Source organism: Chlorocebus sabaeus, chromosome 1, assembly GCF_047675955.1.
Source record: "Chlorocebus sabaeus isolate Y175 chromosome 1, mChlSab1.0.hap1, whole genome shotgun sequence".
Classification (NCBI taxonomy): domain Eukaryota; kingdom Metazoa; phylum Chordata; class Mammalia; order Primates; family Cercopithecidae; genus Chlorocebus; species Chlorocebus sabaeus.
Window position 1 is genome coordinate 58,706,122 of NC_132904.1, and position 18,643 is coordinate 58,724,764.

Genomic DNA, 18,643 nt, shown 5'->3' on the forward strand with positions numbered 1-18,643 from the left:
AATCTTTGTGCATGTTGCTAGTGATGAAACAAGAGTCTGGCTGACCAAGTGCTTCTTAGGGTTGAGAGGCAGTGAATGAGGCTCAGAGAGCAGGAAGCAGTCAAAGGATGGCTAGCATCTGTAGTATGGGTTACAGTCTCTAGGAGGTCCCAGCTCTAGGCAGTGTGTCTCAGCAACAAAGTTTAGACCCCAAATGGTACCTGGTTTCTCCCCACCCCTTCTACTTTCTTGCCTTCCCTCCCACCTGCTCTCACCTATAGATAGCTTGAAGGAATGAAGTTTTTCCATAAAGTGTCTCTTGCTCCCTACTAGTCAAACATATAATAACTAACCGTTATTAGTTATTAGTGTGTGGTCATTCAAGACTCTTGTTGGTGTCTGTGAGAGGTGCCATCTTCTGGCCTAAGGTTCATCCTGTGCATGTTTACTGTGACACTTCCCTTTCTCTGGTTTGTCCCCATATCACCCAGAGTTTCTGAATCTTAGCAAGAAACCTGCTTTCTTAGAAGGTTGTGAGTGAGATTTCCAGTATGGCTACTCCCCGTCTTGTTAATCCATAAACAAGATGGGGACTTCCCTGCCGGGACGGTACACCTGGGGTTTGCTGAGGGATTGAAGTTTGCAGAGTTATAGACTTAAACCTCTTTTCTTCTACATTGGGCTGAGGGAAGAGTCTTGAGTGATTTCAAATTGCTCCCAACCAGTTCATTTCTTTCCAGCCCTGAATGATCACTCTAGGCAGAGTCAGAATATATAGTGAAAAGAGCACGGCCTTTGAGATCAGGCAGACCTGGGTTCAAATCCTGAGTCCACCACTTAAAAATTTTTTAATTTTTAATTTTTGTGGGTACATAGTAGGTGTATATATTTTGATACAGGGATGCAATGTGTAATAATCACTTAAGAATAAATGGAGTATCTATCACCTCAAGCATTTATCTTTTTTGTTACAAATGATTGAATACTCTATTTTCAAATGTACAATTAAATTATTTTTGACTATAGTCACCCTGTTGTGCTCCAAATACTGTGTCTTATTCATTCTAAATTTTTTTTGGTACTTATTAACCATTCTCACTTCCCCTCCACTCCCCCACTACCCTTTGCAGCCTCTGGTAATCATCCTTCTACTCTCTATCTCAATAAGTTTAATTGTTTTAAATTTTAGCTCCCACAAATAAGTGAGACCATGCGAAGTTTGTGTTTCTGTACCTGGTTTATTTCACTCAACATAATGACCATCCATCAGTGTTGTTGTAAGTGACATGATCACGTGATCTCATTCTTTTTTCTGGTTGAATAGTAGTACTCTATTGTGTATATGTACTACATTTTCTTTATCCATTCATCTGTTGATGGACACTTAGGTTGCTTCCAAATCTTAGCTGTGAATAGTGCTGCAATAAACCTGGGAATGCAGATATCTCTGATTTCATGTCTTTTTTTTGAGACTAAGTCTTGCTCCTTCGCCCAGGCTGGAGTGCAGTGGCGTGATCTCGGCTCACTGCAACCTCCGCCTCCCGGGTTGAAGCGATTCTCCTGTCTCAGCCTCCTGAGTAGCTGGGATTACAGGCACACGCCACCATGCCCAGTTAATTTTTGTATTTTTAGTAGAGATGGGGTTTCACCTTGTTGGTCAGGGTGGTCTCGAACTCCTGACCTCAGGTGATCCACCTGCCTTGGCCTCCCAAAGTGCTGGGATTACAGGCATGAGCCACTGAGCTTGGCCTCTCTGATTTCATTTCTTTTGGGTACATACCTAGGAGAGAGATTGTTGAATCCTATGGTAGCTCTATTTCAGTCTTTTGAGGAATCTCTAAAATGTTATCCACAGTGACTTACTAATTTACATTCCCACCAACAGTGTATGAGGGTTCCCTTTTCTTGACATTGTCGCCAGCATTTGTTATTGCCTATCTTTTGGATAAAAACCATTTTAACTGGTGTGAAATGATATCTCATTGTAGTTTTGATTTGCATTTCTCTGATGATCAGTGATATTGAGCACCTTTTTTGTGCCTGTTTGCCATCTGTACATTTTGAGAAATGTCTATTCAAATCTTTTACCCATTTTTTGATCAGATTATTAGATTTTTTCCTATAAAGTTGTTTGAGCTCTTTATATATTCTGGTTATTAATCCTTTGTCCCCTGCCTTGGGTTGGTTCCAAGTCTTTGCTATTGTGAATAGTGCCGCAATAAACATACGTGTGCATGTGTCTTTATGGCAGCATGACTTATAATCCTTTGGGTATATACCCAGTAATGGGATAGCTGGGTCAAATGGTATTTCTAGTTCTAGATCCTTGAGGAATCGGCACACTGTTTTCCACAATGGTTGAACTAGTTTACAGTCCCACCAACAGTGTAAAAGTGTTCCTATTTCTCCACATCCTCTCCAGTGCCTGTTGTTTCCTGATTTTTTTAATGATTGCCATTCTAACTGGTGTGAGATAGTATCTCATTGTGGTTTTGATTTGCATTTCTCTGATGGCCAGTGATGATGAGCATTTTTTCATGTGTCTGTTGGAAGTTTTCTTTTATGATGTATCTTTGTCTGGTTTTGGTATTGGGGTAATACTTGCCTCATAGAATGAGTTTGGAAGTATTCTCTCCTCTATTTTTTGGAATAGTTTGAGTAGAATTGGTATTCGTTCTTTAAATGTGTAGGAGAATTAAGCAGTGAAGCTATTGGGTCTCGTGCTTTTCTTTTCTGGGAGACTTTTTATTATGGCTTCAATATAATTACTCGTTTTTAGTCTATTCAGGTTTTGGATTTATTTTATTTTATTTTATTTTTCTTGAGACAGATTTTCGCTCTTGTTGCCCAGGCTGGAGTGCAATGGCACGATCTTGGCTCACTGCAACCTCCGCTTCACGGGTTCAAGCGATTCTCCTGCCTCAGCCTCACGAGTAGCTAGGATTACAGGCATGCACCACCACGCCTGGTTAATTTTTGTATTTTTAGTAGAGATGGGGTTTCTCCATGTTGGTTAGGCTGGTCTTGAACTCCCTACCTCAGGTGATCTGCCTGCCTCGGCCTCCCAAAGTGCTGGGATTACAGGCGTGAGCCACTGTGCCCGGCCAGGTTTTGGATTTCTTTCTGGTTCAATCTTGGTAGATTTTATGTGTCTAGGAATTTATTTCATCTAGATTTTCCAATTTATTGGCATATAGCTGCTCACAGTCGTCAGTAATGATTCTTTGAATTTCTGCAGTATCAGTCATAATGTTCCTTTTTCATGTCTGATTTTATATATTTGGGTCTTCTCTCTTTTTTCTTATTCTAGTTAAAAGTTTATCAAAAGTTCAAAAAGTTCAAAAGGCCAACATTTTGTTTCATTGATCTTTTTATATTTTTCTTCATTTCAAATTCACTTAGTTCTGGTCTGATATTATTTCTTTTCTTCTGCTAATTTTGGGTTTGATTTGTTCTTGCTTTTCTAGTTCTTTAAAATTATCATTAGGCTGTCTATTTGAAGTTTTTCTTCTTTTTTGATGTAGGTAAGCTATAAACTTCTCTGTTAGTACTGCTTTTGCTGTATGCCATAGGTTTTGGTATGTTGTGTTTTCATTATCATCATCATTTGTTTCAAGGAAGTTTTCATTTTTTTCTTAATTTCTTCATTGATCAACTGTCATTCAGGAACATATTATTTAATTTCCATGTGTTTGTGTAGTTTCCAAAATTTTTCTTGTTTTTGATTTCTAGTTTTATTCCACTGTACAACATTTTCTTTTTTTTCCTACCATTTATTTGCCTACACATATCACTTTCTAATATCATCTCATAGCAAGCTCTGAGCCTCCCCTTGTACCCAGAGTTCTGTCCCATTCAATTATGGGTGGCTACCTGTCTACAGAAGGCCTGGTTTCCTGGTGCTTCTGCTTCCTCCCAGTCCTGATGCAACTAACTCTTTTTATGCTATGTGCCTGATACAACGATAAGCACTTTGTATGCATGATTTTACTTAATTTTCAAAATGGCAGTGTAAGGTTAATATAATATTACCGTTTTACACCTGAGCCTAAAACTCATTTAGATAATGTGCACAAAATCACACAACTTTTAAAAGACACACCTAGGACTGGAAAGACTTGAAAGAAGGCAACACAGTATAATGGCAAGACAAAAAGCTTTGAAGTCAGATACCGAAGCTCTATTCTTGGCTGTATTCTGGCTGTAGGACCTCGTATAACTCCCTTAAGCTTTCTTAGCTTCACTTTATTTGTCTTTTGAATGAGGAGAAATGTTCTGTGGAAGTATTCAGAGAATGAAATGAATCAGTGTATATAAAGTTCCTGTCACATAGAATTAGATCTTACCATTATCCTCCTCTATCACCCAACCAGGCTCAGTCATCTTCCTACTACATGATGCTGCTCCCAGGCTGATAGGAGAAATTAGGCAGGAACACACATGACTATGGCAAAAGAGAGAAAGCAGTAAGTACAATATGAGCATACAAACTTTGCCAGAATGACAAAGTAGGACTTCATCAGGACAGTGATATTAAATCTAGACCTGACATGTTTTATCAGATTCCAAGAAATGGAAAATAGACGGAAGGAGCTTAAGAGTCCATATCTGACAGCTGAATAGGGCATGGAGTGGGGTGATGGAGGTAAAAGTATTCTGTAGACCCAGCCCTCCCCTACCCAGCTCCCGGCTGCCATTTCGTGGTCATCTGGAGCCCAGGATCCAGCTAGAGGGGGCAACAGCCCCAGGCAGTCTTTAGAAGGGATGGTGGAGTGCTAGGGAGCCTATGGGCCAGCCTACTCCCACCCCACAGAGAAGGTGGCATGAGAGAGAAAGGCCCAATATCTGCCTGCAGCTCCACAGACCAGCTGGGATTCTATTTTTAACCATCCCTGTCATAGTTGATAGCTTGGAACGCCTTCTCCCTCCTTTTCTTCCTTCTTCCTGCCTCTTGCAGCCCAGAATCCTGTAGAAATGAGGGATGGGAGCAACCCCAGCACTGATAAACAGAAGAACCACTCGCCTTTCTCACTGTCCTCTACTCCATGCAGCCTTCTCCAGGGTAGTTAGTGGGTGTATTTTAGGGCATATTGGCTGTGAAGTGAATGAGGCCTAAAACTGAGGGCTTATCACTTGCACAGGCCCCTTTCAAGGTCAGGGTCTCAGTAATCTTGTATCTGTGACTTTGTGCTCTTTTTCTTTCTTAAAAAAAGAGCACCCAATTTTATAAACTTTAGGTCCCACAAAACTTGTTTCTGCTCCTCATGGGTGGGTCTTTTTGCCATCTCCAGGCCAGTGTCTACTTCAACACCATTCTTTTATCTTGCTCTAACTTACTGTATGACCTTGGGCAGCTTACCTTCCTGCTCTGGGCCTCAGTTTCCCCTATCAGTTACAAGATGAAGCATCAAAAGACCCCTCCTCCAATATACTATGCCTCTGATTATCCATGTATGTCTCCTTAGTGAGGTCCTCAGTTCCTGTTCTTCCTTATTTGTCATTGTGTGTGGAGAGGTGATATTGCTGGTTTTTGCCTGTCTCAGGCTAGATCATTCTTGTAGTAAAAGGGAGACTAGGTTCTCAGACTCCTATTCAGGTCTTTTTTGTTGTAGCTGCTAAGAGTGCTTCCATTTGGCAGAATCTTGGCCAGGTTTTGACACTGGAGAAAAGAGCACAGTAAAAAATCCCTACTCTTTAATTAACTTCTGTATACTTGTCATGGTCTGATCTCTGGTGTTTCACACACACACTGAATAAACTTAGTCTTACTATACAGTGCTTCTTCTTTTATCTTTTCATCAAAATTTAACAAGTATCCATTAATATAGTATCTTAACAGTGGCACCACTTTGGGATAATGTGATCAGGAATCATGATACGTCATGGATATGCCATTTTCCATCCCCATTCACAGTTACTGCAACACTGGAATGTAGGTAGAGGATGAAAATCCAGAAAGAATATGCACAGTCACATTGAGCCTCAGAGGCTGGGCTTTCTGGCAAGCGGTTGTGCACAGTGGTGCGCAACAGTGGGAGAGAACTGACAGAAGGATACTGCAAAATCCTTGCCTCCTCACCTGCCCCAAAAGAATCCAGAAAGGAAGTTCAGGAGGAAGCCAAATAATTTATTATCTCTTGAACAGTTTGGGTAAGGAAGGAGAGGGCAGGGCCACGGTCCTTAACTGGAAAGGGATGAAGAACCTTTTCAGTGCAGAATGGCCTGTTGGTCAGAGGTATGAGATTAGGCCTGATGGTATTTTCAGTACTGATTGGGAAAGGGCATTGTGAGCTCAAACTAGGGGCATCCCAGAGTCAGTCCTGTGCCAGGCTCCATAGTCTCTAAAACAATCAGTGCCATTAATCTGTGTATGAGAGGCAGGTCAGCACTTGTCAGAGTTCCCACTGTGTAGAAGTAGTTCACTGCTAGGGACGCTGTGTCTGTCCAAGGTCAGTCATGTTTCTATGGGCCAGGCTCAGTCCCATATCAGAGGCAGGCCTCCTTTCCTGTGTACTGCTCCATTCTTGTTCCTTTTGTGTCACATAACCTACCTTTTCCTGTGCTTTGGGGTTAGTCCATGCTTTGGGTGTCAGTCTCCTGCGTCAGTTGTGGTTTGTGTTTTGTGTGTCTGGAAGGGTCAGTACTTGTCATTTGCCCTGCCTCAGCCCCCACGGCCCCTCTACTCCTCATCCAGGGCCCAGCGTGCTGATGGTAGTGTAGCTAAGCCTGGACAGCGAAGCAATGGATGGAGTGGGAGGGTCCTCATCGGGAAGAGGCCTGGGGCGAGCTCGTGGAGGCCGGGGGCAGCAGCGAGCGCACGTTTCCAGGCAGGCCTGGCGAAAGCGACGGTGCATGAAGCAGTAGACCAGGGGGTTGACACAGGCCGAGGCATAGCTCAGCAAGTGAATGAAGGAGATAGGAGCACCTGAGAGTGCTCTGTGTGCACCCAGGCCATCAAAGGCGCGCCACGTGTTGGCACTATAAACTGGCAACCAACACAGAAAAAAAAGCACAACGATCACCAGCAACATTCGCACCACGCGCTTCTTAGCCAGCAGCTTGGCCTGGGTGGGCCGGGAGCCGGGCCCAGGAGCCGTCAGCGCCGACAGCTCCAGTGCAGGCCGGGAACGCGGAAGTTGCACGTAGCAGCCATCACTGTCTTCGCCAACCGCGCCAGTCTCAGACCGGCAACGCCCGTTCTGGTGAACAGCACCTAAGCACAGAGGGTGGGCGGTCAGAGAAAAAGGCAAGAGTCCTCCCAGTTTCCAGCCCAGTCCCCACCTGACCTCTGCTCCCAGCCGTAACCCCATTTCCAGCTTTTTTCTCACCTTCATTTTAGCCCCACCCACTCCAGCAGGCCCTGTCGCCCTCCAAAGCTCCGCCTCTTCCAGATTTTGCTCACCTGGTCCAGCCCCACCTGGCAGCCTGCCTTGGCTTCGGACCCTGCTTTGGCTCTCGCTGTCACTGTCACCGTCAAAGCGAAGCCCTAAGTAGAGCTCGCGAGAGATAAGCCCATAGGCCACGGCCATAACCACACCCGGGATGAAGAACAAAAGCAGGAGCAGCAGTACGGACCTGAAGGCAAGACAGACAGATCACTCGGGTTTCTGTCCAGCTATAATCACAGATGGAGAAAAAGCCAAGGACTGGTGTTTCTAGGGCTGTGGCCAGGTACCTGAAATAGGAGTAGGATTTGGGGGTGCCACTGGGAAGGGAGAGAGAACTGCAGAAGAGACCCAAACTGGAACTCCAGGGTGGTGGATGCGGAATAGGAATTGGCGTGGTAATTCTCCGGGCAGCTGGAGGAAGATTCTGGGCAATGGTCGTAATCATCTAATAGGGGTGACAAAGGAATTCCTAGGATAATTTGTGGGTAAGCTCACCAGGTCTGGCGGACCCGTGCACTGGGCCAGCGATGCACGCACTGTAGCACACGAGGCCCCACTGGTTGCACGACGGTGTACACGGGGTAGGGCACCATGAGTAGTCCGGACAGCAGCCACGTGGCTACGATCACGCGAGCAGCGTGGGAGCGCGTCTGCCATACTCGCGCCTGCAGTGGTCGGCAGATGGCGCTGTACCGCTCCAGTGCTATGGCCACGAGGCTTAGCGTGGACACGCTCACAGACACCCCTGAGCAAGGGAAGAGACAGGAAGGAGTCACCTAGGAAACTTGCGGTGCACAACCATCAGTGGGACTTCCTCACACCCCTCCCTGCCAACTGGGGAGGACCCCTACATCCACAAGAGCTTTAGGAGGGGAGAATGGCAAATGGGGGTGTGTGGTTGTCTCACCCACCCATGAAGTAGGAAACTGCCTTGCAGATAACTGTGCCAAAGATGAATGTGCCCATGAGATTGGGCAGAAGGGTGAAGGGCATGCAAGCCACAGCCAGCAGGAGGTCGCTGACTGCCAGTGAGAGTAGGAAGGCATTGGTGACGGTCCTCAGGCGGCGGCTCAGTCCCAGGACCACGATGATGAGCACGTTTCCTCCAACGCTCATCAGGAAGATCACTGCGTAAAGAGTGATTCTAATGGCCAGCTCCAATTCTGGGTAAGAAAAGGGAGAGGTGGCAGTAGGGGGTCAGCCCTCATTCAGCCAAACCCCCCTCCTTCCCTCTTATCCCCAACCCTCATTACCCAGCCAGATGCCTACATTCCCCACCCAAGAACTGCTCAGTAAATGGTGAACTTGAATCCTTTAGCCTTCTAACCCCTTGAGGTTTGGTTAAATTGGCCCAACTCTGCCCTTCCTTAAGAAAGCCTGCCTCTTCTCAACGTTTGTTCCAAATCTTTCTCTTTGCAGCCAAACTTCTTAAGAGGATATTTGTGTCTTCAATTTATTACAATACAATATTCTGTACCCTATCGCTGCATACTTCTTCCCAAGTACACTAATCTTTAACTGCTAAATTCAAAGGTCCTTTCTTAGCCTATTCTATTTGACCTCTCTAGAGTATTTTACACTGTTGATAACCCACTGCCTTTTAAATCACATCAGATCATGTCTTTATTCTCTAAAGGCAAAAGCAAAAAAAATCCTTCGCTTATTCTCTACTGTCTGCAACCCCTCAGAATGTCATCAAGATCTTCCCAGAAGGGACCTCTTTCTCCCCTACCCTCTCCCTGCACTGCAGCCATTTAAGCAAGCCACTGGATGACACAGCTTCTTGAATGCATCATTTGCACTTGTGACTCTCTTCCTGCTCAAGCTAGTTTCTCAGACCAGAATACTCTTTCACCAACCCTCCTCACAATTTCCACCCCTCATGACAAGCTTATTTTCTGTATCTGGTGAATTCCTATTCATCCCTTGTTGGTCAAGACTCAAAGTGACTGCTACTTCTTCTGTAAGGCCCTTCTGGATACCTCATTTGGTATTACTCTCCCCTTTCTCTGACCCATGCCTGTTTCTTATACAACTGTTAAAGCCTATTTTACTTCTGCCTTGTATTTTAATTCTCTCCAAACATTCATTCTCACTCTATAAACATTTACAGAGGACTCCCTTTGTGCTAGGCACTGGGGACAAAGAGATGAACATGACAAGCTCCCTGCCATTTGAGAACTCACAGTGGGGAAGTAAATTCAGATACATAAACAGATGTGATAAGGAATGAGGCTGAAGGATATATAATGTGCTGTCAGAGCTCATAGGAGGGACACCTGTGTGAGGCAGAGGAGCTGGGAGTCTGACCCCATTCTTTTGTGCCATTGTCTACTAAAAGATGGATTAATCTTTGGACCACTATGTCACAACCAAGCAGATTTAGATAAAATCAAATTGGATTGAAAAGGACTGAATCACACACCTATGACCTCAGCATGAGAGGGATTAGAGCTCGAAGGTAGAGAGGGCACGGGACAGAGCCTCCTAGATTGCAGAGAAGGAAGGGCTCAAAGCTGCAGTCCTCTCTTCCAGAGCCCTATACTTTGACCCTCATTTTAGCTCCCAAATTGAAAACTACAGCCATGCACTGAATAAAGATGTTTTGATAAATGACAAATTTCGTATACGATGGTGGTCTCATAAGATTATAATGAATAGCTGAGTACAGTGGCTCATATTTGTAATCCCAGCACTTTGGGAGGCCAAGGTGGGAGGATCACTTGAGGCCAGGAGCTTGAGATCAGCCTGAGCAACATAGCAAAACCCCATCTCTACAAAACATAAAAAATTAGCTGGGTGTGGTGACACATGCCTATAGTCATAGCTACTCAGGAGTTTGAGGCAGAAAGATTGCTTGAATCCAGGAGTTCGAGGCTGCAGTGAGCTGTGATAGTGCCACTGCACTCCAGCCTGCACAACAAAGTGAGACTCTGTCTCAGATAAAACCCAAAACAACAATAACAAAAGATTATGATGGAGCTGAAAAATTTCTGTCACCTAGCTATGTTATTGTAACATTGCAGCATAATGCATTATGTATGTGCTTGTGGGGATACTGGTATAAACAAACCTACTGTGCTGTCAGTCATGTAAAAGTCTAGCACATACAATGATGTACATGATACTTGATAGTGATAATAAATGACTGTGTGACTGGTTGATGTATTTACTACATTATACTTTCAATCATTATTTTAGAGTATACTCTTATTTTTTTAAAAAGTTAACTATAAAACAGCCTCAGGCAGGTCCTTTAAGATGTATTCCAGAATAAAGCACTGTTACTATAGGAGATGACAGCTCCATGTGTGGTGTTGCCCTGATGACCTTCCAGTGGGACAAGATGTGGAGGTGGAAGATGGCAATATTTATCCTGACCCTGTGTAGGCCAATGTGTGTGTTTGTGTCTTGGTTTTAACAGAAAGGTTTTTTTTTTTTTAAGTTAAAAACAGAAAAAAGCTTAAAGGATAAGAGTATAAAAAAAGAAAATATTTTTGTATAGCCATACAATGTGTTTTTTTGTTTTACACTGTGTTATTACAAAAGAGTCATAAAGTTTATAAAGTACAAAGTTACAGTGTGCTAAGGTTAATTTATTATTAAATAAGGAAATTTTGAAAAATAAATTTAGTGCAGCCTAAGCATCCAGTGTTTATAAAGTCTACAGAAGTGTACCGTAATGTCCTAGGCCTTTACATTCACTCGCCACTCACTCACTGACTTACCCAGAGCAACATCTACTCCTGCAAGTTCCATTTATGGTACGTGCCCTATACAGGGGTATGATGGTTTATCTTTTATACTGTATTTTCACTGTACCTTTTCTATGTGTAGATACACAAATACATAATATTGTGTTACTCTTCCCTACAATATTCAGCACAGTAATATACTGTATAGGTTTGTAGCCTGGCAGCAATAGGCTATACCATATAGCCTAGGTATGTAGTAGGTTATACCATCTAGGTTTGTGTGAGTACTCTCTGTGATATTTACACAATGAAATCACTTAATGATGCATTTCTCAGAAGGTATCCCCATCATTAGTTAATGCATGACTGTATTTTCTCATAACAAAAACCAATTTATTTAGAAATTGTAGACATCAAATAAATGCTATTTATAAAATCTTCCAAACTGAGCTCAGCAGTGACATTCTTCACTCAAGACCACACACCTGATAAGGGGCTGAATCAGGATAGAAGCCAAGTCCCTGATCCCTAAAGTGCTTTGCCTCCTACTGTTTGTTCCTGCAGTGCTCTGTCATTCATCATACTGCCTCCTTGTTTTTTTGTTTGTTTGTTTGTTTTTGTTTTTGAGACAGAGTTTTGCTCTTGTTGCCCAGGCTGGAGTGCAATGGCATGATCTCGGCTCACCGCAACCTCTGCCTCCTGGGTTCAAGCGATTCTCCTGCCTCAGCCTCCTGAGTAGCTGGAATTACAGGCATGTACCACCTCGCCTGGCTAATTTTGTATTTTTAGTAGAGATGGGTTTCTCCATGTTGATAGGGCTGGTCTCGAACTCCCGACCTCAGGTGATCGCCTGCCTTGGCCTCCCAAAGTGCTGGGATTACAGGTTTAAGCCACCGCACCCAACCCATACTGCCTCCTTCTTAATCAAATCTCAATCTAAATGCCTCTTTTTCCCTCTCTCTATACTCAACCATGTCATTTCTCACTGCATTAGTATGTATGTAATTCTCTGTCTTCCCCACTAGACTAGGAGCTTCTTGAGGACAGGGGCAAGGTCCATCTCACTCTCCAGTATATCCCTAGCACTTGTCATCCCTAGCACAAAGGAGGCAGTCAACACATGCTTGTTAATGAATCTTGGATGATTCTGTCTTTCAAGACAGACGTGCACCTGCTTTCCCCCTCCTCATCCATCTCTCATCTCTGCAGAGGTGCTCCAGCATGCCCTCTCTTCTTCTTCTTTGCCTCTGTCTTTTTGGAGACACATGTTGGAAGGTCCTTGTGGGGGTCAGTGAGAGGCTATGATTTCAGATGCATAACTTTTGTTTTTTATATGCAAACCATCTATATTTCCTTTAGAAGCTGGGCCTCTCTCTGTAAGGCAGGATTATGGAAGGCTTATAGGTGACAAAATTTGACGGTAGTAAGTGTGTATGGTGGAGAATAAAGCACCTTGAGGAGGGAGACCTCTGTCAGGGAGGTCCTTGGACTCAGAAAAGAGCTGTGGTTTATCTTGGACTCACTGTTTCTCCTCCAAATCTATTGTCCTCCCACCCCCAGCCTCCACCTCTTTAATCTTTCTAGGTCCGTTATCTTGCTTACATCTGCCTGTGGATGTCTTTCTTCAACTAATTATTGATGCAATTGCCACACCTCAAATTGGTACAGTACTGTGAAGTATGAGAAGCAATTTCTCATTCATTCATCCAGCTGATATGTCCCATGTGTGTGCCCTTGAGCTTGGCTAATTGTGATGGACCATAAAGATGTAGCTAAATCTCACCCTTATAAAGTTCGCAATTTGCTTGGGGACTCCTGAAATGTAGAAGACAAAGTCCCGGTAAAAGTGACCAGCAACTGTGCAGTGTTTTGCTGTTTTACCAGACATTCCTAGCTATTATCTTATTTCCAGCCACCACTGTCTCCACAGGTCTTTGCTGTTGAACAGTTTGGAAATGTGAAAAATTCTAATTTAAAGCAATTTTAGAGCCAGGAGTTTGGGGAGACAAAGCAAGGGATAAATAGGTGAAGCACAGGGGATTTTTAGGGCAGTGAAGCTATTCTGTATGATACTGTAATGGTGGATACATGCCATTATACATTTGTCAAAACCATACAACACAAAAAAGTGAACCCTAATGTAAACTCTAGAATTTAGTGAATAATGTATTGATATTGGCTTATAAATTGTGACAAATGTACGACACTAATGTAAGCTGTTAATAATAGGGTAAATTCTGTGTATATGTGTGTTTGTGTGTGTATGGGCACTCTGTACTTTTTGTAAACTTAAAACTGCTCTAAAAATAATCTATTAGTTTAAAAAGTCATGCACAAAATAAATCAGAATTAGACTTGCATGCGTGTGTGTGTGTGTGTGTGTGTGTATTGATGTGTGTTTGCATGGTGGAATATGAGTGATGACAGTGGCTTCAGTGACTAGAAAACAGGCATGGGTAGAAGGATGGGAGATAGCACCTACTGGGGTACATCCACAAGTGCCTTGATAGTCTACCCATGAGCGTCATATCATCATCTTCCTGGGGATGAGAGGAAAACTGGCATCAGACCAGGGGACTCAGAAGACTGGGACAGTTCAGTTCTTCTCCTGGTGTTTAGAAGATCGGTATTTGTTCTGTCTAGATAATGGCAGAGAAGTATGAGCACAAAAATCCAGACAATGTGACATAAAATGAAAACCAAGCCTTTCTAAGGAAAAACTCCACAGAACACTGAAGCTGCTGATGCCTCAAATTCTGCATTCTACTGGCATGTTTGATCTGTTCACCCATGCACACAGGCATCAAAGTAATACCCTTGTCTTTATGATAAGCAGGGATCACATGCAACTGACTGTGGGTAGTGGCTGGGTGAATGGGGGAATCCACATAGTGGGTACTGAGGGAGCAGAAGTAATATGCAAGGGTGTGTAGGTAATATCAGAGTGAGTGTTGGGCATACTTTAGTCTTTGAAATAGTATATGGGTAGGTGAAAGTCACGAAATAACTGGAGAATGGTAACAGCTACATGCTTATAGGTAATATCCGATTGAATATGGCCTACATTTAAGTTTAGATAATATCCGAGTAAGTGTAGTAACATTTGAAAGAGCAAAGGTTAATATTCAACTCTCTGTAGATAACATTTTGTAGGTAACATCTTCAGGAAGCATAGGTTACATTCAGAGATCTACTTGTGAACAGTGGAATATCCAGATGATGATAGAAATTGCTGACTGAGCAGAAGTAATATCCAAGTATGTATGGGTAGTATTTGAGTATAGATAGATGTTAGCATGTTAAACTAAATTAAGATGTTAATCTGGGCCAGACATGGTGGCTCATATCTGTAATCCCAGCACTTTGGAAGGCTGAGGTTGGCAGATCTCTTAAGTCAATAATTTAGAGACCAGCCTGGGTAACATGGAAAAACCCTATCTCTACAAAAAATACAAAAAATTAGCCACTTGTGGTGGCACATGCCTGTAGTTCCAGCTACTCAGGGGGTTGAGGTGGGAGGATCACCTGAGCCTGCGGAGGTCAAGGCTGCAGTGAGCCGTAATCATGCTACTGCACCCCAGCCTGGGCAACAGAGGGAGACTGTCTCAAAAAAAAAAAAAAAAAAAAAAAAAGATGTTAACCTGAATAAGTGAAATAACTGAGCACCTGAGTGAATGTAAGTAATATTTAAGCCTTTGTGGGTATTATCTGTAATATTATCTGTGAGAGTAATATTTGTAATTTTATGGGTAGTATCTGGGGAAAGCTTACTTAAGTGAGCATAGATAATATCTGATTGTGTGTGGATAATAATAAAATGAAAGTGAGTAGTGTTTGATGGATGGGTAACACCAAAATGACTTCGGACAATATTAAAGTGAGTGTGGTAACATTTGTCTTTCTGTGGGTACTATCTGAGTGAACATGGGTAATACTCAAGTCTGCATGGATTATATAAGAAGAATAAAGTGGTAACATCCAAATTTCTATTGGTAACATTGGAGTGAACCTGGGTAACATATGTATCTGTGGGGATAATATCTGAGTGAGTGTGGCTGACAGGGTCTCTGTGTGTAACATCTGACTGGCTGGGTAACATCCGAATGTGTGAGAAGCATTTAGATAAGTGAGGCAAATTTTTGCACCTGTGCTCTGAATTGCTTCACATCCCGCTTTCACAGGGACTCTTCTCTATTGACTATCCCCTTTCTTATCTGCACCTTCAATCTTCCTCTCTTGGCCCAATCAACATCAAACACTTTTAAAAGCTCTTGTTTTAAAATGTGTGCGCACACACACAACAAACCTACACATGTACCCGCCCCCCTACCCCAACCCAGCTGCCTCAATCTCATGCTATTTTTGGCAATATCTTGCTTTTCTCTCTCTCTCTCTCTCTCTCTCTCTCTCTCTCTCTCTCTCTCTCTACCAAACATTTGAAAGTTTTGGCTATATACCCTGGTTCACTTCTCATAACTCCCTCTCCCACCAGCCCAATCTTCAACTTACTATAGTCAAGCCTCAATACCTACAACTCCTAAATATTTTCTTGTTACTGAATCTGAAAGATGCTGTTTTGACTGTCCTGTTTTTTATTTATCTAACTTACATCAATAGTATTTGACATCGCTTACCCCAACGAGCTTGAAACTCTCTTGTTCTTGCTTTCTGGAAGGGCATAGCTCTTGCCTTTCTGACGGTTTCGTCTGAATCTCCTTCATAAATTATCCTTTCTCTGCCTGGGTTTTAAATAATGGTCTTATGCAGAGTCTTGACCCAGGACTTATTTTCTTCTCGTTCTATACAAAATATTATGATTTTAACTATTCTCATGGCTTCTACCTCCTGTAGGCAAATACCTTCAAGTCTGTATTTCCACCTCAGACCTCTCCTGTAAGTTCCAGACCCCTGGATTCAATAGCTTACTAGGTAACCTCACCTGGATGTCCCACTAACATTTAGACTCAGTGGGTTCCAAACTGAATTTATAATTCCTTCTTCCAAACCTATTTCTGCTGTTTTGTTGTCTTGCTCATTGTATACAATTGCTATAGCACCAATATCCATTCAATTGTCCAAGTCAGAAATCTGAATGTCATCCCTTGACCTCTTCCATCCTCTCTGCTTCTAATCTGTTGATTCCATTTCCAGAAAAGGCTCTCAAATCTATACACCTCTCTCTGTCCCCTTTGCCATTACCTTAGTCTCAGCTAGCATCATCTTTCACCTAAACCAGTGTAATATAGTAACCTTCTAAAGTACCCCCCTGCCTTCCATCTCATGTCTTCCAATCCATTCTCCACATTATAGAACTAATCCTGGTAGTGCTACTGAATCTTTTAGTAGTTCCTATTGCCCTCAGGATAAAGTCCACATTCCATGGTCAGGTCTAGTAGGCTCTCTGCAAACTCTCTAGGCTGGTCTCCAGCCTGTTCATTATTCCCTTCTTAAGATATATGTTGTAGCCACTCAAAACTATGTCACAGTGGATAAAAGTGCCATGAATTCAAACTTGGAGCTTTTTATACATCTTTTATTTGGGATGCTTTCTGCCTCTTCTGCCTGTTTACTTGACTGACTCTCATACACACACACACACACACACACACACACACACACACATATATATACTTTTTTTTTTCCAACAGGAAGCTTAGAGCCAATCTCCCTAATTTTTTTCACTCTGTATCTCATTTCCTTAAGAGGCCAACCTTAATTCTCACGGAGGCTAGGCTGGGCTAGAGGTGCTCCACTTGTGTTCCCACTATCTTTTCCCTATCAAGTCTCTTCCACTTTGTGCTTCTATCCCCTGCTTGTCTGTCTCACCCATTAAGCTTTGAGCTCTGTGAAGTAGGAATTGTGTCAGTTTTGTTCAACTTACATTCCCACTGCCTAGCACAATCTCTGGTTCAATAAATATTGGCTGAATGACAAATCCAAGTGTGAGTGTATAACAGCTGGGCTGATAAAGCATAGATTATTTCGTGGGGTAAATACTTGGATTACAATTTATTCCAACTTTCCCTTCTCGAGTTTAGAAAAATTTATTTCCTTCACTAGAATCCCACTCCTTCCTTTTCTGCCCACTCAACTTCAAGACCCAGCTCCAAGATTCTAGCCTCTGTGAAGTTCTTTTGGTGCCCACAGTTTAAACCTTTTCATGGGATTTCCACTGTGTCTGTGATTTTTCCACTTGCTTTTTTCTCTCTGCACTTGGCTATGGGTCATGAGGGACCAGACTGGGTCTAGTTTGCCTTGTGCCCCCAGCACCTAGCCTAGGGCTGAAGAGGGAGCTTGGAAGATAGCTGGAGACATTACTTGCAGATAAAGAGAGAGAGCACAGAGCCTTGAAAGCTCCAACTAGGGAGGCAGAGGGGTTTGAGGAGTGAAATGGAGACAGGCAGTTTTAAGGGGCATCTCCTAGTGTCCAGCCTAAATCAGATTTGAGGATCTTTTTTTGGGATGTCTGGGGGCTGGGGTGTCAGATGTGATCACATCTTCAGTTTCCCATTCAAGCTTTCCAGAGTGCTCCCTCCCTCAACCAGCCCCCTTCTTTTCCCAATTCTGCCTTCCTTTCTTCCTTCCCTTCTCTGTTGTGGCTTTGTGAACTGGATGTAAGAGGGAAAAGGAGATCTGCAGGGTTGGCAAGAGGAGATCCTCGCCTTCTAACTGGTGTCTAGGAGGGGCTGCGTGTTGGGGAAGGGGCTGTGCGTTGGGGCAAGCAGCGGCTCTGGGTGTAATCTGGGGACCAGGATGTGAAGGAGTTCTGACCAGGTGGTGTGAAGCTATGAACCTGTGAGCTGTGGGGGTGAAGGTGTGAGGGGAGCTGTTTGGGGGCTGAGGGAGTACTATGAGGGGCACGGTGTGGGCGTTTGAGGAGATAGTGTGGAGCTCGTGGGGGGATTCTATTAGTGTTCTGGGGTACAGTGAGAAAGAGCTTGTGGAAGGGGATGAGGGGGGCACCCACCTCGTGTCCCGGCTCCGCGAATGCGAGGGGGCTCGCAGCTGAGGTTGCCCACACTGCTGCTGTTGAGGAGAGGCGCCGCCGGGCGGCACAGGGAAGCCCCAGGCCCGGGTCCGGTTCCCTGCACGCTCCGATTCAGCTTTAGCAGCTCCATGGCCCCCGCGGAGCCCGCCGCCTTACTCTGCTCGGCCCGGCGGGCTCCCACCGCGGCTCCACCTGCTCACGCTGCGACGGGCTCAGGCTCCCACCGCCCTCCTCCCCCGCCTCCCTGCCCCGCCTGGTCTCCGCCCCCAGCCCAGGCGCCTGCCCTTCCACTCTCCCGCGGCTCACCCCGCCTGGGTTCCCGTCCCTCCGCCAGCCTCTGTCCCACCAGGTGACTGTGCACCCCCTCCCGGGCTCGGGAGTTCGGCCCCTCCCTGTGCGACTGTCCTCCAGGCCCGCCCCCTCCCTAGATCTGTCCTGTCTCCTCTTAGAGATTTCTCTCCTGCCCACCTCTCTTTATCACCCGCCCCCACCCTCGATTCCCCGGAATGACAGAGAGAGAGAGAGAGAGAGAGAGAGAGAGAGAGAAGACAAGAGTGTTGGCAGCGTAGCGGGAGGTTTTGGGGAAGGTAGGG

General features: G+C 44.2%; 1 protein-coding gene across 1 annotated transcript; it reads right to left on the bottom strand.

The window, feature by feature from the left end:
* Positions 1–5,913: 5,913 nt before the first annotated feature.
* On the bottom strand, positions 5,914–18,269 carry CCKBR (cholecystokinin B receptor). The gene is made up of 5 exons (XM_008008882.3): positions 18,030–18,269; positions 8,279–8,530; positions 7,863–8,112; positions 7,382–7,554; positions 5,914–7,192 (listed from the first exon to the last, which is right to left on the bottom strand). Exons 1-5 carry the CDS (start codon positions 18,178–18,180, stop codon positions 6,666–6,668), a joined length of 1,353 nt encoding a protein of 450 aa, XP_008007073.3. The 5' UTR covers positions 18,181–18,269; the 3' UTR covers positions 5,914–6,665.
* Between the last annotated feature and the right edge of the window lie 374 nt (positions 18,270–18,643).

What these genes read in the sequence shown, in the direction of transcription:
- CCKBR (XM_008008882.3), bottom strand. Translation starts at nt 18,180, where the DNA reads ATGGAGCTGCTAAAGCTGAATCGGAGCGTGCAGGGAACCGGACCCGGG. An exon ending in TCGCGGAGCCGGGACACGAG is followed by an intron (nt 8,531 to 18,029) that starts GTGGGTGCCCCC and finishes TTTCTTACCCAG; the next exon opens with AATTGGAGCTGGCCATTAGA. An exon ending in GCACGGGTCCGCCAGACCTG is followed by an intron (nt 7,555 to 7,862) that starts GTGAGCTTACCC and finishes TCTTGCCTTCAG; the next exon opens with GTCCGTACTGCTGCTCCTGC.